Genomic DNA, 26979 nt, shown 5'->3' with positions numbered 1-26979 from the left:
ATCCTTTAGAATATAGATAGGAATAAAACTGGAAAGAAACTTGATTTACATAAAGATATTTTGCAATTGCAATCTACAGATCTAAATAGATATAGGTTAACAAAATAAACACCTAAATGTGTGTATTTTGGATGTTTTTATTCAATTTGTCTGAAAGAAGACTTGTGAAAGTAAAATAGCCCATATTCTCAAAATTGACTAGTGCAATGTCTTAAGAACAAATGCCTTTTGAGTTATATTTATATTATATTTATTTATAAAATATTTATATATCCAGAATATTTCATGTAAAATGCTTAGTTTGAGACTTGATTTTAATATATGTGTATTTTATGTGTATATATATATATATATATATATATATTTAAATGCTTCTTGCTTCTAAAAAATTGCCACTCTAAATTTTGTTGTACCTTGTACAACTACAAAAGCATCCAACTCCCATAAAATGTATTACGATATTAATCATCTATTGTGATTTTTCCATTATACATTTTTTTAAATGCCCTCACATTTATATATGCATATATAACCTGCAAACTGAATACACTTATGTCTGTTCTCTCCAGGTGTAAGCAGTTGACCTACCCCGAAGACCTTCCCCAGATCTCCGTGGTCTTCATCTTTGTGAACGAAGCTCTCTCTGTCATCCTGCGTTCTGTTCACAGCGTGGTCAACCACACCCCGGCACACCTGCTCAAAGAAATCATACTGGTGGATGACAACAGTGACAGCGGTGAGGACACATCCCTCTGTGATCTGTTCATTGCTTTGTTTAGTCTGAAACAAATGCAGCTGTTAAATGTTTACCAGTTGCTCCTGTTGCTCCAGACATAAAATATTTTATAAAGAAAGTGTACATAAAATGCTGCGTAAACAAACACAGCGCGACATCCCAAGATAAAATATGACTAACCTGTTTTGGAATGCAGCTACAGTCTGTGTTTTGTCTGAGCAAACAAACCTTTTTGTTGCTTGGTTAGAGACAGAGCTTAAAGACTGAGAAAAAGAGGAAAAATAAACAGCAAGAGACAAACACCTCGAGAGTAAACCTTTAGGTGTGTACTCTTGCACACAGCTCCGGGTTTATAAATAATCTTTAAAAGAAAAGACAGATCGCTCTTTTAAAAGAAAAGACATTGTTACTGTTGCCACTGATACTGTGCATTTTGCAGTCCTTTTATCTGGTCAAATTAGACCAGTATAAAAGTATTGATACTAATAAATTATACAAATGTTATTAGTGTGACTATGAAATCTCAAATGTTCTCAAAATAGTGTTTTTTAAACCTTTTTTTTTTTTTACAATTTAACTTGAAAATGTTTTCTGTGTCACATTATTTATAGCATACAGCCTTAAAACCATGCAAGTAGAGCAATAATCCATCACTCTCTTCTAGAATCCTCTTCATCACTGTTGGTAGTTCATTTGAGTGCAGGTTTGGCTTGGGACCATAGAGGTTGTAAAGGGGGCCGCTCATGAGCACCCTTCTGAATCATAAAATGATAAATGGGATACCCTACAGGCTTGTGGACCTCATGGACACGCTTGAGCGAAGGCCATGAGACCAAAAGTCCGCATCGAGTGTGCCATTTGACACTGGGCCAATCTCTGATGCATTGTTTGGAATTCATTTTAGCAAATTGGTTCATTCTGAAGATTAAAATGAAACATTTGATTCTCAATATTATTTATTTGATCAAAAATACAGTAAAATCACTTATACTGTGAAATTAAAATAGCTATTTAAAATTTTTTTCTATTATGATTTCTTATATAATATATTTTAAAATGTAATTTATTTCAGTGATGGAAATTTTCAACAACTATTACTACAGTCTTCAGTGTCAAAACGGTCATTCTAATATGCTGATTTGGTACATTTCTTATTATTATCAGTGTTGGAAGCCGTTTTTGCTGCTTAATGTTTTTGTAAATATCATTAAAAAGTGTGAGGTCAGTAAGATTTGAATAATAATAATCTTAATAATAATAATATTATTTTTTTTTCAGCAAGGATGCATTCAATTAGGGACAGTAAAGGCATGTATAATGTTAAATAAAATAAGTGCTGTTCTTTTAAACTTTCTATTCATCAAAGAATCCTGACATTAATATAATGGTGTCCACAAACATATTAAACAGCAAAAACTGTTTTTAGCATTGAATAAGAACCATTATTATTAATTGAAAATCAATAATTCTTGATAACTGAGCACCATATCAACATTTTAGAATGATTCTGGAGGACTGGACATGTGACACTGAAGACTGGAGTAATGATGCTGAGAATTTAGGAATCAAATATAAACAGATAGTAATAATATTTCACAGTATTACTGTATTTTTAATCATATATATATATATATATATATATATATATATATATATATATGTATATGTATTTGTGTGTGTGTGTGTGTGTGTGTGTTTGTGTGTGTGTGTGTGTGTGTGTGTGTGTGTGTGTGTTGACAAAATATCCCCTTAGCAGATAGACGCTTTTACAACGGCAGTACTTCTCGATCTTGTTTGCGAACACAAAGAGATTCCCGCACAGGAGCAGCGTTGTGAAGAACAGATGACTTGCAGTACCACTATCTCCCCAATTGGCTGTTATCTCACACAGTCAGCTTCTCTGGATGCGGCGTTGAGCATTTCTAATTTCATATGCTAATTTCCTGCTGATGTTTCAGCTTCTTCTAGCTGACATTAAACTGTTAACATGCAAAGGTTGCCTACTTGACCTTTTCTCGGCGCTGTAGCTTGTCGTCTCTGGTTTAGCACTCGCGCCCAAAAAAACGGCTGGAAGCACAGACACCCTCAACACTTGAATAATGAATTGACCTTAGCGAGTGTGTCTCTGTCTCTCCGTCTCTTGTCCATTATGAAGATATTTAATAGAGTGCCATACTCGTGTTACACTGTTCACTGAAGCCAATAAGGTTTTTGTCCTCCTTTTCTGTCCCTCCATCATCCCTGTCTGTTTGGATTAATCTCAGCTGAATCCTGTTATGCAGGGTAACATTCATCCTCACCTTGTGAATAATATTAAGGGACATTGCATCTATTTTTCCTCATCTCATCAGACATGGAGTTGTATTGCGCCCTTGAAATTCAATTCATTTAGACATAGCTTGTAAACAGATAATAATGGGTTTCAGTCCAAATTTTGGCCCTTTAGATGAAGAGTTTGTTTAATACGTTTCAAGGACGTTCTTTTATTTGAGGTTCCGGCTAGTAAATGACATCTGGATTTATCCCTATAAAGCAAACTACTAATTTAAAATCCTAATACATTTGTAATTTAAGTGTATATTTAGCCAGATTCTGCAGATAACATTAGTGGTGAATAGTTCAAAAATGAAAATGTTATCATCGTTTACTCACCCTAATGTCGTTCCAAACACTTTTTTATTCCATTGAATACAAAATGAGAATTATTTGAATTTTCATTTTTGGGTGAACTATCCCTTTAAGCTTTACTTTTATACAAGTGAAGTGGCACACACGTAGACATGTGCATTCATGAGGAAAATGGCTTTCTTTAATTACATTAATTGCTATTCCAGTGCCATATGCAGCCTTCACTATTTATTGTGTGGGGTTGTATATCAAGGCAGAGTTCTTGATGTATGCAGATGAAAAATGATAAAACCCCCTATGTTGATTAAATAAATCAAAGCAATCCCTTTGCCATAGCTCATTTATCTGGATCAGCATGCATTTCAAATATTTTCATAATGCTCAATTTTGATCTGCTGTGTTGCGTAACTTATTTTCGCTTTTCTATTCACAGTATGATGGATGGATATTTGTTCTTTATTGATTGAGGAATTGATAAAATATTTCTGCCTCATGATTCTTAATTTCAGTATCTTCCAGAACGCACCAGAGGGAATCATAACTTTTCACAACACATTTGTGTGTGTGTGCGCGCGTGCTAGCGCTGTTCAACACAATTGCATTTTGTGCCTGCCCTAATGTGACTCTGTTATAATAACCAGAGCATAGCTGACACTAAAAGCAGACAGGTTTTTATTAACATATTTATTTACTATACATTCACATTACATTTATTAATTTAGCAGAGGCGTTTAGCAAAAGCACTTGAGTGAATCTCACAGAAAATAAGAATCCTAAATGACCAAATCAAATTAAAAGGAATTTAAACATTACAAGTAAGAATATATCATTAAATAACTTTTTTATCTTATATATAAAAAGCAAATCCTGCATTATATTTTCAGCATTTTTATTTTCCTGACAATCAGATTGAAATCCCCTGGCTTGTTTCTCAACAATTTAATAATAAAATATATATATATATATATATATATATATATATATATATATCAAAGTATACTATATTAGTATGCATATCTGTTGTCCTTAATTGCATTTATAATTTATTTATAATAAAGTGTTTTTTTTTTTTTTTTTTTTACATTACACTAATGAGAAATGGGATCATCCATCAAAGTAATCATAATCTTAAAGCAATCATAATCTTAAAGTGCCCCCTATTATGCTTTTCGGATCCTTTCATGTAGTGTGTGTATTATACCGGTTTGCGAATGTCAATGCAAATTTTCAAAGATCAAAGTGCACGATAAATGGAGTTATTATCTCCTAAAAGAAATAACCCATTCTGAAGTGCTTAAAACAAGTCATCGGTAATTCCAGTCTTACTTCCTGCACGAAACTACATAGGTTTGTAATACATTTGCATAATGCCAACCTATGGTCTTCACTGGCTATAAAAACAAAAGTCTACTTTGACCAGCCCTCAAACACTGTAGTTGTAGGTTCGGGTTGTCGAGAAGACACTGTTTTCTGCTCTGCGAAAGCAAATAAACTTTGTGTACAATTCCAAAGAATCAGGACTTGGGCTCAAATTGATAAGATAAAACCGACGCCATTGTTAATGTCCGTATCACTGTGTACAAGAAAGCTCAAGAGCTGAAATTTAGATACGGTAATGGCCGTTTTATTTCCAAAACGCGTTGTAAGCGGTATATCTATCACAATAGACTGGGCCATCTGACCAATCAGAGCAGAGTAGGCTCTCGGAAAGGAGGGTAACAGAGAGACAGAATCCATGATCGAACCATTTCAGACACTGCAATGTATAATGTGAGAAAATTAAATAGTTTTTTGACTTGAATGCAACCCTATTTTAGGAGACCTCCGAAACAACATGAACCTTTAAAATAACATAAATTGGCACTTTAATACATATTATTTTCTGTTAAAGTAAACAGTCATACTTGTTCTATGGCCTATGTGTCCTATACATGTTTATGGGCAAACACAAAAGTAATGTGAAGTAATTTCAAATAATATTCTTGGGTGATTAAGTCCAGTTTCAAGGGTTCCCATTGCAGTGAAAGATTGAAATGTTAATCGTTCTTCTGAGCTGATGAATGAGAGGGGGATGTAGTTGTGTGCATCAGTGCCTTAAAGAGTGCTCTGTTCCTCCTTATTCCTCTCCCCATAGAAACTAGAGCACTCAGCAACCTGCAGGAAAGAGCCCAAACACTCATCTATCTTTCTTGAGTGTGTGTATGTGTGCGTGTGTCTCTCTGAGTGTGTGCGTGCTCTCCGTGCACTCCATTTGTTTACCTCCCAGAGTTCTTATTGAATGAGGACAGATAGCTAACTCTGAGAGACTAAAGGAGTGGGGAGATTCAGGCAGATTTATTTACCATGTCATTTATAGTGCCACTAAAACCTTCTTTTTTTCTTTTATGCTGTAAGTTTATCATACAGGAGTCTGCTCAAGCCAATGTTTTTTCAACATTTTTGTTTGTTCAGATTCATGAGCCAAAGGGTCTAGGGGTGTTTCTTCCGATTTTAGCCACGTGGACTTAGAAAATAAACTCTGAAAACACATTCAAACTCTCACTCATGTTTAATTTGTTTACTTATATGTAACTGTGGATATTTCTATATCACAGAAGAATTGCCGGTAACACTTTATTTTATTGTGTCCCTGTTACACATTGTACAGTAGTTACTATAGTACTATAGTAACAGTCAATTATGCATAGTTACACCAAACCTTAACCCTAACCCTTATTATATAATAAGTACATAGTTAATTACTATTACTCATTCATTAATTGTATAATTACATTTATACAATAGATGGATAGAATATACAGTTTGTACAGTATAAAAACCATTACGCCTATGGAGAGTCCTCACAAGTATAGCCAAACAAACTCAAAAAGAGAGAGAGAGTGTGTGTGCATGTGTGTGTGTGTGTGTGTGTGTGTGTGTGTGTGTGTGTGTGTGTGTGTGTGTGTGTGTGTGTGTGTGTGTGTGTGTGTGTGTGTGTGTGTGTGTGTGTGTGTGTGTGTGTGTGTGTGTGTGTGTGTGTGTGTGACATTTCCATCACATCTCAAATTCTGAGATGTAAATGAGGGTGATGAAAAGGACATTTGAAACATTTTAAGGAAAAATAGACTAGTCTTTTTAAGAGACAACTTTGAACAGTTTGCATCATATGTATCTACAAACATATGTAATGAATATATTCAAACTTTTTGCATAATTTAACAAAATTGCAGTTTGATGATGCAAAAAAAAATGCAAGATAGAAAAATGTATTTACCTCGATTATGTTTACCTTGATCCATTTTCTTCACACATCACATTTCTTATCGCCTTTACACTCCTTTGTGTCCTTAGTAACAAAGAACACTAACATTTGGGGAAAAAATTATCAATTTGGAGAAAAATTTCACACAAATAATGATATTTCACTCTTTGTTTAGATGATTAGAATGTGTAAGTTTGGTTTCCTGAATCAATAACCATTATTAAACAATACTTAACAATAAAGTCTATGCATAAATGTAATAAACATAAAAGAAATGCAAAATGGTATGAAAAAGGCTTTACAAAACAATATGACCTTCATATAATAAATAGACATATGTCGAGATCCCTATTATTGACGTAGGAAGTTTGGCTTCACATGATCCGTTTTTCTCTCGTAGTGGAGCTGAAGTTCAATCTGGATCATTACGTGAATAAGCGATATCCTGGCCTGGTGAAGATCGTGAGGAACAGTAAGAGAGAGGGACTCATTCGGGCCAGGATTCACGGCTGGAACGCTGCCACTGCTCCTGTTGTGGGCTTCTTTGACGCCCACGTGGAGTTCAACATGGCCTGGTAAGTGGGATTCAGTCTTTTATTATTTCATGAGGCATTGTCTCGCCACTCAGAGTTTCACTGGGATGCTTCTTATGACAAAGGCTTGATTTATCAGAGAATATTCATCATGACATCAATGGGAGCTTAGACTTTAGCGAAGAGAGCTGCCGGATGGATTTTTATCTAAAGCATCTGTCAAAAATGAACTGATAGATTAATGGTCTCAAAAATGGATGAATAAAATGTGCCATAAAATATATAACCTTTTTACTTTTTGATGCTAATGGGCTGCATGAATTTTCAAGCTGATGTATGCCGTTTAGTGCTGGTTTGAATGGGAACCCGGCATCCAAACTACAACATACACTGGTGAACAATGTAAGTCAATCCAGTAGTGCTGCACAATTAATCATTACAAGATCACAATCTCAATTCAAACAACCACACAATCTTATTCCGAAATGACAACGATTCGGCTATGTCTATTAAACCTTTGACAAAATCACATTCAAATCTGTATTCGCGCTTCTGCTGACCCAGAGAGAACAGTTGTCGTGTATAGATATGAAACAACTTCACAAAGAGTATTGTGATTTCTGTCTTACAATAAATCAAATGATCACAGAACTACTGGGATACAAGTTTTGAACGGGTTGTCTTACAGAAAGCTAGAGCTATTCTTGTAGATTGTACTCATCCACTGTTCCATAAATTTAAAAAGCTTCCTTCTGGAATAAGTTTATAGTACTGTATGTCTAAACTTAAAAGCAATCAGTATAGACATTATTTTATTCCCACTGCTGTAAGGCTTTTAAACTTCTAAGATGCCAGAATGTTGTGTTTGTTTTGTTTGTTTTTTATGTTTTTATTGTTATACTAATTTTATGCTGCGCCAAAAATCATCCTTTGGGCTTATAATAAACTTTGAACAAACATAGTTCAGATATAAACACTGATGTCTACGGTAGCGAAAGTAAGCTTTTGGCGCTTCAAATACCGATTGTATCGATTACATTGTTACGCCACTAGGTTGCGACAAGTGACTGTTAAAAAATATGTTTGTCATTGAATCATTGATTCAAGCAATTTGATCAAAAACGCTGATTCATCCAGTAATGAAAAAACAAGTGAATTATATATGAGTGAGTCATTGAATCATTCATTCAAGAGATTTGTTCAAAAAATGCTGATTCATCCAGTAATGAAACGGATGACGTATTTTTGAGTGGGTCATTGAATCATTCAATTGTACCAATGTTTTAAAAAAATTATTAACTCTAATTAATAGACTGCAGCAATTAATCAGTTGTCAGAACCTCTAGTAAATTGTGTTATTTTCTTTAGTTGTTTAGTTGTTGTTTAGAATCATGGGAGAATCGTGATCTCTATTTGAAACCAAAAAAAAAAAAATTGCTATTCTCCAATATCTACCTCTACAATCCAGGTAGAAGGATAAATCCATTGTTTGTTGCCTCCAAAAACACAAAACAGCTCCGATGTGCTGAGACTTGCACTACCAGCCCGCACTCACAATCCTTAAATGAACTTAGGCATCCTTCATCTGTCACCTCCTTCAACTCAGCAGCAATGAGTTCTCATTAAGGCCTCCCATTATGACCTCCATTGGGGAATTATGGATTAACCATTAATGAGCTTTTCCTCTTTGTTCCACAACATAAACATTTAATGGAGAGATGATCACTGAATGAGGCCACCGTCTCAGGCACATGATGCTGAATCTGCGGTCAGAAAGACAGAAGATGCATACCTTGTTTTCGAGCCAAAATTAAATTTGTTTCATTATCGCTTCCATTGTGCAAAACTTGGATTGCTCTTTCATTTAAATGGGTTTTGCTTCTGAGTGAGCTCCAAATCTCAAAGTGTGAAATGAGACCGTTGGAAATGAAATGCGTTTTAGTGTTTTATTTAAAACGGGTCATATCATAATTTATTATTTTCTTCCTTAAGTGTTCCTCTAGCATTATTTTTTCAATGTAATGTTTTTCATAGTGATTTTCCACCATCTGGCTGACTGAAATAAACAGTGTGTGTTTTGCTGCTGCGCCTTTAAGAAACACCCTCCTTACATGTAAAATGAGCAGAAGTTTTGAAAATTAGCATATGTTTTCATAGTAGATCAAGGTCAGGTATGTCAAAAGATCAAAGAACACGTGATTTCTAATGATATATGGCACATTTAACATACTGTTAGCTTTCACAGGGTGATCATATCCAAGATCAGAAATAAAATCTGTTCTGAATTGTGATGAACTCCTCTCTTCATGTCATCACCAGCCTATCATTTCGTCGTCACCCTGTCGTTGACAGATAGAAGGTCTGATCCGGGACTTTAAATGCACATAGTTATTGTTAGTCATTGTTCCATCAGATCTTCCCATGGACATATTGTTTATTTAGTTTGAAATATGTTCCACATTTGATGAGAAATATTTGTTCTATTTATAGAAACATCACGTGTTAAACTTTGAAGTAACTTGACGTAAAGCAAAGCTTCAAAGGAAAGTTGATTTCATATTGGCAGGATATATCGTGCTATGCAGGAGGGTTGACAATTAGCACTTTGATGTGTAAGTTTCAAAGTAACCGGAGGCAACTAACAGAAATCCAAAGAGGCCAATTAGTCAATATGTGAACTGCAAGAGCTTCGGTCACAGAAACTGTGAAGTATTTCATATATGCTAAGAACAACAGTTTCTAAAATGTAGAGGTAAATTCACAAAAAATTGAATTCTGTCATCATGTCGTTACAAACCTGTATGATTGTGGCACACAAAAGAAGATATTTTGAAGAATGTTCCAGTGCTTGCTTTTTGGCCTTTTGACTTTCCTTGTATGGACAAAAGCAGTTGAAACATTCCAAATATCTTATTTTGTGTTTTCACAGAAGTAAAAAGTCATACAGGTTTGGAGCGACATTTAAATTATGACAGAATTTGAACTAGAAGCTCATATAGTGGACACTTGAATGCCATGCGGATTGTTTTGTGACAACACGTTTGATTGATTTGCTTAGATTTTGTGGCTATGTTTACTTGATGAGCATAGTAATTCCATTAGTTAAACAGGCTCTGAAACAACAAAAGCTTGCAAATAAACAGTTATCAGTGAGTGCAGTTCAAATCCTTGCTTAAAGTTATTTGTTTTTGTTTTCCCAAGAGGAGTAGATGGATATTTCACAGTACAGTTGCTAAGTGCCTCAGAAGTAGATCCTTGAAAATGACCACAGAGTTGAATCCTCTGTGACCTGAGCTGGGAAAAAAACGTAACGTCATGATCTTCACAAAGCTCAGATTTATGGCAGGGATGTTGCTCCGAATCCTCTTGTTTCCAAGGCCAACAGACAAAGACATAACCTGGTGTATGGAGCATAAAACCTGGACCACTGGGCAACGGAAAGGGTATTATGGTCTGACAAGTTATCTTTCAACCTTACATCTAGCTCCCGACAGGTTCAGCAAATCTTTTCAACCCAAACCACTGTTGCCAACTTTTATGCACAGAGGGGATCAGTAATATTATGGGTAGTCATTTTATGGAAGTCATGTTGAGCCTGGTACTATGGCCAAGGAATAGGAGACTATATATTATGTAAACTAACATTCATGGTGTTTTGGTGCATTGTACATTATTTTAAGTGTGTGCCCACTTATAATTCTACAAATTCTACAGTATTACATGAATAAGCTTTGTTCCCCACCAGATTTTGGCATGGGGGAATTTTGTAGTCAATCTACTACTCATACAATTGCATATGTGTAATTTAGCTTGTCGTCTGTAGAGCTCTAGATTGTGAATTATGTAATTTTCTTAAGGTGTTTCAGTCTTCAGTGTGAGTGACACTCGTGGACAGCACATAACAAATTATACCACAGCCTGTAATTCCACCCTAATTTGAGCTTGTCGCGGCCTGTCAGATTCAAGATGTGTGTGTGTGTGTGTGTGTGTGTGTGTGTGTGTGTGTGTGTGTCACATGAGGATAGAGTATACAGACAGTCCAGTGGGTCATAAATTGCATCTACTATGTCTTACACAAAACCTTTTCTCCAGGAAAGAACATAGCGTCCTAAACTCGTTCATTATTCATTCACATGACTTGAGCTAAATTGGAATGACAGGAACATGATTATTTAAAACCTTTCAAATAAGATATTGTTAAGTCAACATTCAGAGTTTGCCATGCCAAATGTGCTTTTCTTGTTATAATGACATCTTTATTTTTCTTTCAAATTTAATTAATTTTAATTGCACATCCGTGCAATTCTTAATTTTTATTTGCTGCCTCAAATCAAACGCAGGTATTTAATTACATTTTGAAAGTCAAAACATCTTAATTTTTACCATTTCAGGAATTTTTATTTCCATCTTGGTGTTTCCATTTCAGAATTTTTCAGCTGCTTGAGCTGAACAAGATCTACCTTTGCACCCCAAGTCCCAATCGGTGTGTATTTCAATATGCATTGTACTTGTACTGAACATACATGCCTGAATTAAAGCATCTGGCTCTTGACAGAATTTCATTATTTATAACACACGCTTAACCTTTATAGAGTGGCCCAGCACAGTGTTCGGTAGACTGGCAGAATTAGCTGTGATTGTATGAATACAGGAGAAGGCCTCTGTTGAACATTATTGATTATTCATGACTTGGGTCTTTTATCATCTGCTGTTGAATTCTGAAATGGTAAACGTGTGTGTGTGTGTGCGTCATTACACAGTTGACTGATAATTGATATTGTTAAGCTCTCATCTAGGCCATTTTTTCCCCATGAAAAGTATGTCCAGCCGCTGTAACATGTTGCCATAGTGTCTTATTCTTCCAGTCCCCATTGTTCACAGTTGTGTTTGACACTAGTTCGCCGATCTCCTACACCTTTTCTTTCTCTTTCCATTGCTTCCTGCATCTATGCCTCAGGTTTCTTGGGAGCTTTGTTTGATTTAAAGGGAGAAACACAGTGATACATTTGAGAACCTGAAATTTATTATATTATGTGGTACTAGATAGAAAATTCAATAGCAACACCCAAAAATCATCTAAGCCTTGTAGGTATGTGTCCCACAACAATATAAACATGCGTACAGTAGTTGTATCTCAGCTCCTTCTGTGGGTGTAATTCTCTGATCTTTTGATGCTTTTTTAAAGCTGAAGCGTGTAATTTTTTTCAATTTCAAAAATACTTTCTCTTGTCCCAGTTTAGTGTGCTGAACTTAAGTAAGCCATTCTTATGTTGACTTCTCGAAGACTGTAAACACCGTGGCTTTGATTGTTTTGAGCAATCCAACTTTCTTCTTCGACTTCTTATTAGTGGGACTTTGTGAATAAATGGAGTATTTGGTAAGCTGTTATTAGGTTTGGTGCTGGTAGTTTTACTGAAGGAAATGACATGATTAATCTTAAAGGAATAAATCACACACAAATGAGAATTCTGTAATTTTATACATCCTTACGCTGTTCCAACCCTTACGCTGTGTCTTCACAAACCTTTTTTCTATATGATTAAGAGTTTAGAATTTTGAGAAGGACCAAATCATGGAAAACATGGAATTGGGTGGTAGGAGTGTTTGGAAAACCTGCATACAAACCTGAAAATCTTTATTTTCTTCTATTCCTTTTAGTCCCGTAAGTGGCACACACATATTACATTCTTCAGCTTCATCGATTTGTGCATGGGGGTTTTGCATACATTGTGGAGGTCAGATATCCCACAAGGAAGGTAAAACCTGAAATCATCTGTATTGTGGGAACCTAGGGGACAGAAAATTTCACCAGCATAAAAACAATAGAAGTAAAAGGAAGTGTCATACTATGGTATATAGTATGACAGTATATATAAAGTAAAATAGATTTCTGTTAGGGTTGTGGATGAGGGTTAGGTTATAATATTTATTATAAGTAGCTGTATATTAAAATAACAGTTTAACGAAAGTCCCCATTTAGATGTGTAAACATGCAGTAGGATTTCAGTTTAATCTTTCAAATTCCTTATTCTACTATCCTCTCATGTTCAACAGCACCAAAAGCTCTCTGTGCAACCACGAGATTATTGCTGAAATAGATGTAAATTGTGTACAACAGGCCATTTCTATCCCTTCACCTTTGCTTCAATGAATTTGATAACTGTAGCCATAAATATATTCATAAACAAAGGTGCCGAAACATCCTATTCTTCATATTATGGCAATATAGGATGTCAGAGACTGATAACTGAGATGGATTATGTGGGCCAGAATGTGACCTTGTTGAAGTTGCAGGACTTGGCTGCACTTGCACACACTGTGTGTGTGTGTGTGTTCGTGCGTGCGTGCCTGTGTGTGCGTGTGTGTGTGTCTTACAAAAACTGTGAGTAAAGTGCTTGTGTGTTTTAAAGTGTTAAATATGTAAAATTTAAGTTGACTTAATTTGTGTTGGGACTACATTTTAATTTTTAGTTCTCAGCATGCTGTAGGAATTTGGAGAGTAAATGTTGAAATAAAGTGTCCTAAAGCAAAGTCCTTCTAGTGTTTAATGTTCAGATATGTTGGATACTTACTAGCGTTTCTTTTGTTAAAGTTTTTGTGGTTAGTCTAAAATTAAGATAAATTAATTTTGTGTAAAATCAAAAAGTACTTATTCATTTTATGTAACTCAGTGTAGGCAACTGGTTGCATTTACTAGTAACACTTGGACTTTTGAATGATTGTGGCTGAATCTCAATATTCACACTTTTACTGCATATAAGCCTAATGTATTTAAACACAGTAACATGCTATAAAACTATCACAGACCCATTTGTCACATACTTTAAGCATTATCATCAATGTATTACTTTAACATTTAATTACTCAATCTTAGGTTTATACATTTCAAATGTTGTTGCCTTTTTTCAGTCATTTTTTAAAAACTGTTTTAGGCTTATTGCATGTGTGCACAATTTAAGGCTAATTCACTCTGCATCGACAGATGGCAAAACACGTTCACACCCCTGTTGGCGTATGTTGCTTATTTTCACCGATTGAACATGTTGAACCAGCATTCGTTGGGTCTTGAAATGTCTGAGAAGTAACATACTGTAATTTGTTGACTATCGGCATTGGTTTCTGTGTGTCCATGCAGTGTGAATTAGCCTTTACAATTTTGAAAACATAGCAATCTCGGGACCTTTAGCATACAATTTTCTATATTCTAGATTGGGATGCACTGATAGTCATGCATGCTATATAGGATGTGCATTGGAATTCCGCCTGTGACTTTAGCGAAGAGATTCAGATCAGTTTAAATCTACATCTAATGATTTCACAGCACTGAAATGCATTAATGGTGGTTACCATAGTGATTTCGTGGAGGAGTGATTTCTATAATATAATATCTGACATGTACCACACAGTTGCTTATTGGTTAGAAAGGCACTCTCAAAAATCAATAAAGCAAAAATTCAATAATTGGTGTCACATACTTTCAAAATAATGATTAATGGGATTCACATTAAACTCTGACCTCAGTGTCTCAATGAAAACATTAATCAATACATGGCTTTCACTAGGATGACCTTTCCAGGAGCCCACATGAACATTTCAAGGAAACCTCCAAGGATTCACTGCATTGTTCCTCCCAATGAAAGCCTTTCTGTTTGCACTATTGAAATCACCTTTCGGTTTCTTAATCAATCGTTTCTTAGATGCTTTTATTATTTCAGAAAGTGAAGCTCAGGATAAAAACGATTTCAAATTTGTCATTTAGCTGACAGTTTATCAGTGTACAGTATTGTTGCATGAACAATATCAGGCTAAGTGTCTTGCTACAGGCCACATGATGATAGTTTATAGATTCCCCTTTGTGCAGGGTTTGAACCCACAACCTATTGATTATCAGATCAAATCTTTAACCACTAGGCTATTCCACTAACAGTTTTGACAGTTTTAAATCTGTGGTTCACTTAATGGTTTAATTGTATCTGGAGCCAAATGTCTGGTCAATACTATTTGTGAAGGCTTAATTCGTGTTCTTACTAAGGTTTGAAATCAAGTGTAAAATTTCTAATAAGCGAATGTAAACACAGGAAAAGAGTGTGACATTGGTAAAATGTCATTATGCTTTTGTTTGTGCTGTTTTAGAGCCTTTGGTGTGATATTGTCAGAACTACAGACAGGTTAGCTTGCATGCACCATTGAAGACTTTCTAGAGCTGCTTTACATAATTGTGGATTCACCTTTTACCACACTAATCTACTGGAACTTGATGAAGAACTCCAGATGAAAAATCTGAAGTGATTAAAGCTAATGAAGTATGAGGGATGAGCATTTTTGAAGTCAGTCAATTGGAAGTACAAACACAGTTGGCTATTTGCAAAATGAAGCTAAAAGCTCACAGTGAAATGTTCACAGCCAGACCTCCAGAACCAATGATACCAATACTGGAAAAATAAAAGACTTTCAGCTTAATCATACCCAACATAGCCAGTTAGTTCAGCTTGTATTTGATTCCTATACACATTCTCCATCTATTGTAAAACAACCAAATAAATAAATAGTCTATTCTATTTTAGCATGGTTAAGTCTGTTTGTTTGGTAGGTTTTTTTGGCATATACATTATTGCCAAAAAGTATTCAGACACTTAAGTCAAACTAAAAATCTCTATCTCGTGCACTTTGCCGTTCTATAATTATGTCGTTCTTTCTTTCATTCCTTCCATCATTCTTTCTATCTATATTGTTATTTCTATCTGTCTTTTTATTTTAGTCACTTTATGTGTTGGTGAGATCGACCCATTACTAAACCGCAGTTTGGACCAGCTGATGTCTGGCTTACTGAAACTAGTAATCCTGACTTAAAATTATGTTCAAACATTAGTCGAGGTCTTTGCTGATTTTGCATTATAGAGAAATACTTTTAATCCACATTTAAATGATTTATCAGGAGAGTGGGTTTAGTCTCTGTCCAGGAAATCACCAGTTAGTAAGATGTGATTTGAATATACCTTGACATTGAAGGAATTTATACATAATTAGTTGTGTCGGCTTATTGGAAAGTTAAATTAATCATTCATCATATTTGGTAAGTGATTAATCATTGTGTTTATAGTTAATTAATATGGATGATACTGCAAGGGACCAATTTCAAACTAATAATGAGTTTACGGTTTAAATTGAGCTTATGTATTTTTAGAGCATATTGTTATGAAGTGAGCACACAGATACCGCGAGGATGATGGACTTGCTCTTGGGAACATTTCATAAATATTTAGGAGGGGGAAAAGTAAAACATTTAACAGGATGAGGCTAACATAGCTTTACCGTGACAGGCTGCAACATGTCTAAAGGCGATAAATCTTTCCCAGCTTCTAAGCTGCTCAACAGATTCATAATGTGCTTAAAAACAGCATGTAAAAAATTAAATCCTCCATCCTACTACAGGAATAAAAAGCTTTGGGGAACATTTTGCCCTAGACTAACCTTTTTTAAACCAGGCACTATTCCCAGCACACTAAGCAGACACGAGCAGTTCATGGGATCTTTGCAGTGAATGAGGCAAGATTTCATTTTCTGATAGAGGCACATGAGAGAAACTTTCCTAATTCTGGATATGTCACACAGGAGTTTCATCAGTTGTGGAGAATTTAGGGCTAATCTCTAAGGACTGTGTTCCTGGACTATCTGTAAAGGGAGGAAGACAGGGAAGATAGCAGGACTTACCTCCATAAGATGACATGCCAAGTCAAGCATGTGGGTGATAGAGATCCGTTTACTCAGCAAATTGTCCGAGACTGTGCATGGGCTACAGAGCTTTATTGTTTCGACTAAGTGATTTATGATGTACCCCATGGACCTTAGTCAAGGTAGGCGCCATATTTAAGTTGACTTGAATGAAAACGTGGTTGTGAGAGGGTTGCGGGATTGTACGTTTTAAAGTCCCAGGTTGCATCTACATTTCAGTATTTGATCATTGAACAGACTGTACATCTATTCCACAATACCAGTGTTATTTACCGTTATAGTATTTATTATATAATTTTAAGCTTTGTTATTTTGTTATGTGCTTTTGTATTTTTTTATTATTTTTTTTTACATTTCTATATACTTTTAATTATTTTTATTTCAGTTTTAGTTTGTTATTGTAGTAGCCTACTGAAACTTTTTGTATCTAATATTTAGGCTATATCTTCGTTATTTCTGCTACCAAAAACAATTTTTGGTAGTTTTTGTTAACAATGTTAACTGTGAATGTTGTCTGAGACTGAGAATGCTTGTGTTCTTCATTTTTCATATTTAATACAGACATTTTCCTGACTAATTATTTTATCAGCATAACAAGTGAAAAGTTGATCTGCAAATTATGATGATTATTTTTTATTAATGTGGTGTTCCTTTGTTTTATAATGTTAAAAATCCCCAAATATGTACTTTTTGTATTTTTTGTTTATTTCAATGTTTAAATTACATTTCATATATCAGATTCCTGGAGACGTTTTGGACTCCACTGTGTATAAGATGCATGCAGATTTGTTTTTTGTCTGAGACATTATATACATAAAGTGTACATGAAGGAATGATGTTAGACTAAACCAAAACAAAATATCATTAATAAACCTGACATTTTAAATGTGGCATCGATGATGCATATGGTTGTCAATCTAAGGCTGTTAATACAAGATTTTCCTTCAATATTTTTTCTCAGATTTATTATTTCTGATTTCGTGTCTGGCATTTTCATCTATTTTGGAAATATCCAAGCGTGTCCTGTGGGTAATGAAAGAACTGATCACTGTTGCCCTTCTGCACACCCCGTCTTGTATACCAAAGAGAGTCCCTTTTGTAATTAATCCTAGCAATTACTGGCAGCTGTGTTAGTATAAGGATGGAGTTTTTAAAATTGGACATTCATCTTAGGGGAGGCAGTGCAACATATTTTTTTACTTTTTAATTTTCCTATTCCTGTCTATATTCTACATTTTTTTTCTTCTTTTTCTCCTTCTGTTTACTCCCTTCACACTGTCTTTTGTGGCACTTGATATGTTTGTTTTGAGTTGAGCCTTATGTAGCTCTCTAGTGCGCGTCATGGCTCTTTGATACTGTAAGGTTGTGTTTTGATGAATTTCCCCCCTCTTTCTATTGTTTTTGTTCTCTTATGTGACATCCTGGAGTGAAAGGAATGTTTGCTGTAACATTTCCATTCATAACACTAGTTTTACAGATTCCTACTTGCATTCAGTGGGTATGCATATTAGCACTCAGTGATGACGTGAGGCTACGGGCCCTATGCAATGCAGCACCAGGCGCGACACAAGTGTATTTTGCTAGTTTCAGCCCGAAGCAGTTGTCATTTTGTTTAAATAGCAAATGCATTTGCGCCCATGGGCGTGCTGGTCTGAAAACGAGTTTTGTTCAGTTCATTGTTGGCGCATTGCTATTTTGTGGCAACTGAAATATAGCAATTTTGCGTTAGTAATGTCCACCTAGCGGGTCTACAACGCGCGTACACTCTGCTTATTACACACACAGGGACGCATAGCAGCACACAAACAAAAATAAAAGGATTACAATGTAAAAGATGAATTTTGTGTACATGAAGATATGGTGGAATCTGGCTTGTCCCGTAGATGGTCTGCTTGCGCGCTTTAACCTCGCACGCGAGCAGATCCGTTTGGAGATCCCTCTGGAGACGCGTTCAGTCTTTCCGCTTGCAAATTCCACCATGTAAATAGCGAATCCGCCATGGTGCAAGCGCAACTGGCTTTTAAAGGGAATGGGAAATTACACACAAAACACACCCATTACTCATTACGAGAATAGGGATAACCCTTTTAGACCATGCGCCGCGCGCGCAGACCATTTTTTCCGTCGTTAAACTAGGGCCCTATAAAATAGGATGATAAAATCAGGGAAAGCTGATGTGCTTGGTTATTTACATGCCATGTTTCCTCATATTGCTATAGCATTGTATAATATATGACACTGGATTTTTTTTCACTCAATTAAAACATTTCTTTGCATCTCAGCTTACTATGGATATTCTACTAAGCAAATGATCAGATTAAAATTGTTTTTCACAAGCACAAGACAGGATAACCAATAGAGCAGACTACACGTGTGGAATCTTATCTGCACACCACAGGTTTTTTATAGCCCAGAGTGGGCTCCTTTGGGATCTTACATGTAGCTAGTCCAGGTTATGACGCCAGCGGCCCAAGGACAGAGAAGATGAATAGATGGGTTCATAAGAGGGATGGTTTCTCTTGCAAGGGTAGCGTATCAGTACATCCTCGCATTCTCCACATGTGCTGTGTCGTGCTTATTCAGGACCAGGCTTTCGTGAAAAAGAGCAGCCATCTGGTTTATAGAGACGTCTGTATTAGAATAGTAGATTGACAGGTTTTAGTTTCTGTTTTTTTGTTTTTTTTACCATTTATATATATTTTTGCATGAGTGAGTCAAATTAAAATCTGGCTTGTGACATTTTCTAATCCTATTCTCATCCTCATCTATGAATAAAAAGTCAAAAATCCTGTTGTTATACTGTATATGAAATGTATTTTTCTGGGTATATATACACTACCCATCAAAATTTTAAGGTCTGTAAGATTTTTTGGTAACACTTTACTTGAAGGGGTGTGCATAAGACTGACATGACACCGTCATAATCATGACATAACACATGTCATGAATATGAAGGAGGTTTTATGCATGTGTATGACAACTGTTAAGTGTCATTTGCTTAATTATGACATTTATAATGCAAATATGACATTGTTCGAGATGTCTTTGTTGTGACAACTTGACATAAACCAATACATCATAACCTGTCAGTGTCTTGGTAATGGCAACATGACAATACCAAGACAACATAAATTGTCATAAATATGTCATAAACATGACATTGCAGACTCATTATCAAACTTAAGAAACCACTTAGCTTTATGGGTTAACATAACAATATTTGTAATTTGAATGACAAATTCAATGTGTACCACTGTAGTTCAAGAAAAGTATACATGACACCGTTATAATGGCCTCATGACAGCCAATGTCAAAACCAACCACATGACAGTTTAATGTAATGTTAACCCATAAAGCTAAGTGGGTTTTTAAGTTTGATCATTAATAATTTTCAGACATATTGACAGGTTATGTTGTCTTGGTAATGTCAAGTTATCATAACAAAGACATCTCAAACAATGTCATATTTGATTTATAAATGTTAGAATTGAGCGAATGACACTTAATGGCAGTTGTCATAAACATGCATAAAACCTCCTTCATATTCATGACATGTGTTATGTCATGATTATGAAGGTGTCATGTCAGTCTTATGCACACCCCTTCAAGTAAAGTGTTACAGATTTAAAAAAAAATGTTTTAATACTTTTATTCAGCAAGGATGAATTAAAGAAGAAAAATTAATGACAAAAAAAGACATTTGCAATGTTACAAAAGGTAACACTATGTAACTTGTGTCGCTCTATCCATGGAAATCCTGCTCCATTCCCCATAAAAAGACCTCTGTCCCATATGATACCAATATGCAGCCCTTTTAAAGCCCCTTTTTTCTTGTTAATTGGACACTTACATTAAGAAGCCTTTTAGTAGGCTATTTTATTTTCCGAAAGCCCCACTCACAGCCCTATTAAAACTCATGTCTCCGTGTTGATCATTACCTTAATGTGATTGAGCTTTTTGAGGATGACCTCAAAAAAAGACGAAGGACACCAAAGGAAGAGACAAAAAAGGATGTAAAGATAAGAAATAGTACATTCAGAAGACAAAGAGCGACGGAAAAATGATTTGCGAGGTGGAGAAGGGACAAAAAGGACATTGATGGGAGGGACTGACAGAACGTTTTTGCAGGTCTTCTTGTCAGTCTGGTGTTTGCTTCTGCTGAAAATGTCAATATGTGATGATCACGCTGCCAGGCTTGATTGTTCTCCTTTTAAACCAACACCGGTTGTGATAATGGAATACAAGCTTATTTACAAAAATGACAGAATCAATTTTCTAACCAAGATTATCCTTGGAAACAGCCACATGGGTTTTAAAGTAAACACAGAAGCTGTATACTAGATGAATGAATTGAATGAGAAAGTAGCATTTGATTTGTTTTGGTTATTTTCAATGTCAGTTTACAAGAGGCATTTGTGCATTACAATCACGCATGTGTACTGCGTGATGTACAAAATTGTATTTATTTTCACAGATTCAAAAAGGCACAGTGTAAAATGTGAATATAACACCTTGTCAACAACCTTAATTATTCATCAATCTCATTAAATATTTGGATCAATTTGGTATTCCTATGACATTCAAAAATTTGATTTGTGTGGACAATATGGATGAAATCTGAGAAGATTAATACAGGCAAGTGTTGTTTCTCAGTTGTGGAATGTTTGTAGTTCCCTCACCAGTCCTGCTTTCAGCCTAGGCGTTTTGGAGAATGTTTTAAGAAAATGTAAGAACATTTCACACTGACATCCTAACACTTGCTTTTACTTCTGTTGCTCTGTGTAGCAGGAAATCTAACAGCCACTATTTGTACTGGAAGTAAGAAAAGCTCAATATGTCTCAACTCCCGATCTCTCTCTCTCTCTTATTCTTCTTTCTCTCTGATCTCTATCACTTATTCAGGGCTGAGCCTATCCTCACCAGAGTGAAAGAAGATCACACTAGGATAATCCTCCCTGCGATAGATAATATCAAGTACAACACCTTTGAGGTGCAGCAATATGCTAATGCAGCTCATGGCTACAACTGGGGACTCTGGTGCATGTACATCATCCCACCGCAGGATTGGCTGGACAAAGGAGATGAGACTGCCCCCATCAGGTAAGGGCATCCAGCGGTCCACTCCATAATGCATGAGGACATTCTCTGAAATATAAATGACCAGTGATATAAGAGATGAATATTTTAGAAGTGATAAGGTGGCGTTAGCCTGCATGTGCAATACATGTATTCATGTTTTCGTTTCCCTGAAGCGTGTGAGTGTGAAAAAAAAAAATCTGTCAACACTGTAGAATTGCACGGCATACCAGTACTAAAAAGTACCATTGTTTACCACAGTTTGAGATCATTATTTCGGATATTTTTGGTGTCTGACCAGGGGTGCGTTTCCCGTACAACTATATAGCTCACTGCTTAACTACCATAGTATGATGCATCGTTGGAGAAATCAACTAGCTCGTCACGACTGTTTCCCGAAACCATATGTCGCAAAGTATCGTTCAACCACGCTGGTTTATGACGTCTCGCACGTGGTGGACTAATAAATTATTTTAATTAATCTGTTTGAGATCGAATTAACGCTAGATTTTGTCATATAAGTTACAGACATGGCATCTGAAGACCATTTCTAATTTTTCTCAGTTATTTTGCTTTATTACCAGACTCAATATTTGGCTCGTTCTTACATAGTAGAGCGCGTTCGCACATGCGCAGTCTTCAAAAACGGTGTTTTAAATCTCTTGACAAACTAAAAGACGTAAATTACATTTGTATGTATTCTAAATAAATAACACGGGTTGTACTGAATGTCAGCTTGCTTATTTTGCTAAAGATAAGGATTTATTCAGTCTACATCTCATGTAAACTAGAAACTATGCTTCTAACCACAGCTCGAGAGCTGTCGCTCCAACCACACAAGTTTGCGATGCTGTTTGCGAACGTTCGTTGGAACGATGGTTTCGGGAAACACCAAATCGTTGAACTATGCTGATAATGACGGAACTTGCGACCATAGTTGGCTAACGATGCTTTCGGGAAACGCACCCCTGGACGGCAATGTGATGCTACTCAGAATTTTAGCTCAAACATTTTCAACACCAAGATCATGGAAATGTTTCGATTCCCAGGGAATGGATGAACTAATAAAATGTATACTGTGAATGCTTTGGTTAAAAGCGTTTGCCAAATATAATGTATAAATTTCAATGTCAAATGTGTATGCCAAGTATAAATGTAAATGAGTGCATTTGTCAAATTTGAGATTATAACTGTTTATATAATCACAAGTCTTTTTGAACTTGGTGTTTAATCATAATCAAAGCTCTACAAGTATGAAATCTATTTTTTGTTCAAATATTACCTATGGTGGCCCCAAAAAGTATTAGGACGCTGAAACTACAATTAAAAATGCATAAAGCTTATTGCAACGTATATCAAAATATCAAAATAAGTGGCATATTTGTGTTAAAAAAATATACTGTAGCAAGCACAGTTTTCAGTTTACAGTGTCCCAAAAATTTGGACACTTAAAAATGTCTGAATTTAATTGCATATATATCCTATACATTTATAGATAGAAGGATAGCATCATTTTATTTGCATATGGCACTAATGCAATGAATTTCAGTTTTCATTGTACGTTTTTCAGAATACGCTTTGGGATCACTGTATGCAAGATTATTGCAGATAGTGTAAATATGTTTAATACAATTAGTATCAGTGGATGGTCTCATACCGAAGCCACAGTTTTGATGTCGCCCAGCCCTACCATGCTACAATTCTCAAATCATGAGCCTCTACAGTGAGATACTCATTTTATGCTTAAAACCAACTTTGGTGAAATGAGCTTTGTTACAGCTCAGTCCTAAACCCCTGAAAGAGATGGATATACCCTGCCAGAAAAGAGTGGACTTTTTCATTTCGTATGAAATCTGGTCAAGGTCGCTATTGTGTGAGAGTATCAGGACAGCAGAAATCCCATTCATTATTCATGCCTCTGACTGATAGCTATTTGGAGAGAGAAACTAGGCCTGTAGCCCAGTATTACTGGAGCTGATCCCTGTGATGCCTCATATTGGTTACTGAAAAGTTTTTTTTTTTTTCTCCAGAAATATCTAATACCCTAAGAGCTTTTGATTTGCAGAGCCAGGGTGTTCTCATACACTTTTATAACTATTCCTACCTAAAGTTTACGTATACTGTATTTTTTTTGTTGTATTTAGCGCATAGAATCTAAATGTAATTTTTTTTCATGTATATTAAACATTACTGACACAAATCTTCACAAAATGGATGTTTGCAAGAATACCGCCAGTTGAACTGTATTCGAAAGCACCAATTGTGCTTTTTTATATTTTAAACTTTTAGTTAGTTTGTAATGTTGCTGTTTGAGCATGAAAACATCTGTAAAGTTACAAAGCATAAGTCACTCCAAAAGGTCTTTAGCCTCGTTGTTAATTGCCCGCCGGAGACCATGATTCGTATCCCGCTCGGAGTGGGTCGAGTAGAACCGGTTACACATGCTTGAAGGAGTTGACCAATCACAACACACTCGTCCAGCTGACCAATCAGAGCACATTGCGCTTTTCGGAAGGAGGGGCTTCATAGAGACTGGAACTAATCAGGGGTGCGTTTCCCGTACAACTATATAGCTCACTGCTTAACTACCATAGTACGATGCATCGTTGGAGAAATCAACTAGCTAGTCACGACTGTTTCCCGAAACCGTATGTCGCAAAGTATCGTTCAACCACGTTGGTTTATGACGTCGCGCGCGTGGTGGACTAATAACTTATTTTAATTAATCTGTTTGAGATCGAATTAACGCTAGATTTTGTCATATAAGTTACAGACATGGCATCTGAAGACCATTAAAAAAAATTCTCAGTTATTTTGCTTTATTACTAGACTCAATATTTGGCTCGTTCTTACATAGTAGAGCACGTTCGCACATGCGCAGTCTTCAAAAGCGGTGCTTTAAATCTCTTGACAAACTAAAAGACGTAAATTACATTTGTATGTATTCTGAATAAATAACACTGGTTGTACTGAATGTCAGCTTGCTTATTTAGCTAAAGGTAAGGATTTATTCAGTCTACATCTCATGTAAACTAGAAACTCTGCTTCTAACCACAGCTCGAGGGCTGTCGTTCCAACCACACAAGTTTGCGATGCTGTTTGCGAACGTTCGTTGGAACGATGGTTTCGGGAGACACCAAATCGTTGAACTATGCTGATAACAACGGAACTTGCGACCATAGTTGGCTAACGATGCTTTCGGGAAACGCACCCCAGAGCGTTTCTGACAGACTGGGAAGAGAGGTGCTGAAATAATGTTTTTTTTGGACATTCAAGCATGAAAACCTTTTGTAGGAGACACCAAAAACAAAATCAAGACCTTTTTAAAGTAAAATCTTACTTACTTATTAATTAAAATTCCAATTAAATAAACCTATGAATTATGAACTAAAACACCTTTTAACACATTTTTTTTGCATTAACTACATTCGTTCATTCAAAGTATAAATGTTTTATCAGCGAGTGTGTTCCCTAAGAATTAAACTCAGGAGCGAGTGTTGCTAGCGCCATGCTCCACCAGATGAGCTACAGCTTTAGGATCTTTATTAGTGAGTCTTTCCAAACTAATTTAGATTAATATGATTTATCTCTCAAGATCGATTCCTACTGTACTTCACTTCTCAATTTAAAAACAAATCATGCATATATGACCTGAGGTAACAATATAAGTTAAATGTTTGAACAAAATCTCATTAGAGAAAAAGGCAACAGTCACTGTCCATGCGGCCCTTTTCTCAAGTGCTCATATTGACAGGTTCAAAATGGCCGCCCGCAGGCCTGCAGTATGTCAATGCGGTGCGCTATTGGAAATCATTCCAGCTCTACTTCTCTCGAGCTCTTGGTGTATCCACTGCAGCTCAGCTAGCCTGTGGCTATTCAGCACTGAGAATCCCAATACTCATAGCACTCTGCAGCAGGGTTTATTTAAATGATTCATGTTTACTGTTAAATGAAGGACAGTCCAGTTCAAATGTCTGTAAATAAGCAATTAGTCGCTCTATGGGGATATACGCCATGAATGCTTATGATATTCCACAAAACATTTTCAAGAAAGACCACCTTGGATAGGCTGTGCACATGAAGAGCTTATAAACATGCTTAAAAGTGCTTATGTATTATACATGTTTTGTTGTTTTAGAGCTTTGAATCACAGTGTTCTTAATTGGGCTTTTTGGCATTGATCAACAGAAAAAGATAATTTAATGTAAAAATTAAGATACATTTTTGTAAAGTCATCTAAAATAATCAATTTACTAGGAGCCCTCTGATAGAAAATCTGTGTTTTCAAGAGGGTTAATTAGTTAACATTAGTTAATGTATTAACAAACGTGAGCAATACATTTATTACAGTATTTATTAATCGAAATAGAGTATTTGCATATGACACAATGAAATTGTGTCAAAGACATTTTTAAGTGTCCAAATACTTTTTGGGGTCACTGTAAACTGAAAACTGTGCTTGCTGTTAAACAATGCTGTATTTTGTGTAACTAAAGTAGTTAACTATTGCTAACTAATGAAACCTTATTTTAGGTACCCAGTAAATTATGCATAATTACAAGTAACTAAACCTAAACCAAACTTTGTGGGGGAAACACAATTAAATCAATTTTGATGTAGGTAAAACATTTTCCGTAAGACAGCACTGTTTACAAAAAGACTCTTAGATACTGTATGTGATTTTTTTTTTTGTCATTCTTTGTGATCTAAATAATGGATCACAGTATATGCTTGTGCATCTAGCATTCATTAGCCTTTCAAAAGCAGCCCACCTGTGGTTAGCCAACAAACAATTCACTTTCAACCCACCAGAAAATGCACCAAAAACTACATTCAATGACAAATTCATCTTGAGTTCCTGAAACACAACAGATCTTTTGTCTGTGGAGATTTGACAGTCTCAGAGGCGGTTCAGAATCGTTCTTGCCCCTTGCTGTGTTTGCCTCACATCAAACCTCACATCTGACCTAAAAGTTTTGTAGGAAAAGCAAAATTTGAGAACAAAATGCAAGTGAAAAGTAAACTTGGTGAGC

General features: G+C 35.7%; 1 protein-coding gene across 1 annotated transcript in view; it reads left to right on the top strand.

The window, feature by feature from the left end:
• galnt9 (polypeptide N-acetylgalactosaminyltransferase 9) overlaps positions 1-26979 on the top strand; it is an 84938-nt gene that overhangs the window by 24238 nt on the left and 33721 nt on the right. Inside the window, 3 exon segments of the mRNA XM_079607852.1 lie at positions 570-736; positions 7006-7180; positions 21773-21970. Coding sequence (XP_079463978.1) covers positions 570-736; positions 7006-7180; positions 21773-21970 — 540 coding nt within the window.

Source organism: Phoxinus phoxinus (assembly GCF_949152265.1).
Source record: "Phoxinus phoxinus genome assembly, chromosome: 3".
Classification (NCBI taxonomy): Eukaryota; Metazoa; Chordata; class Actinopteri; order Cypriniformes; family Leuciscidae; genus Phoxinus; species Phoxinus phoxinus.
This window is presented reverse-complemented; position numbering and strand designations above follow the sequence as displayed.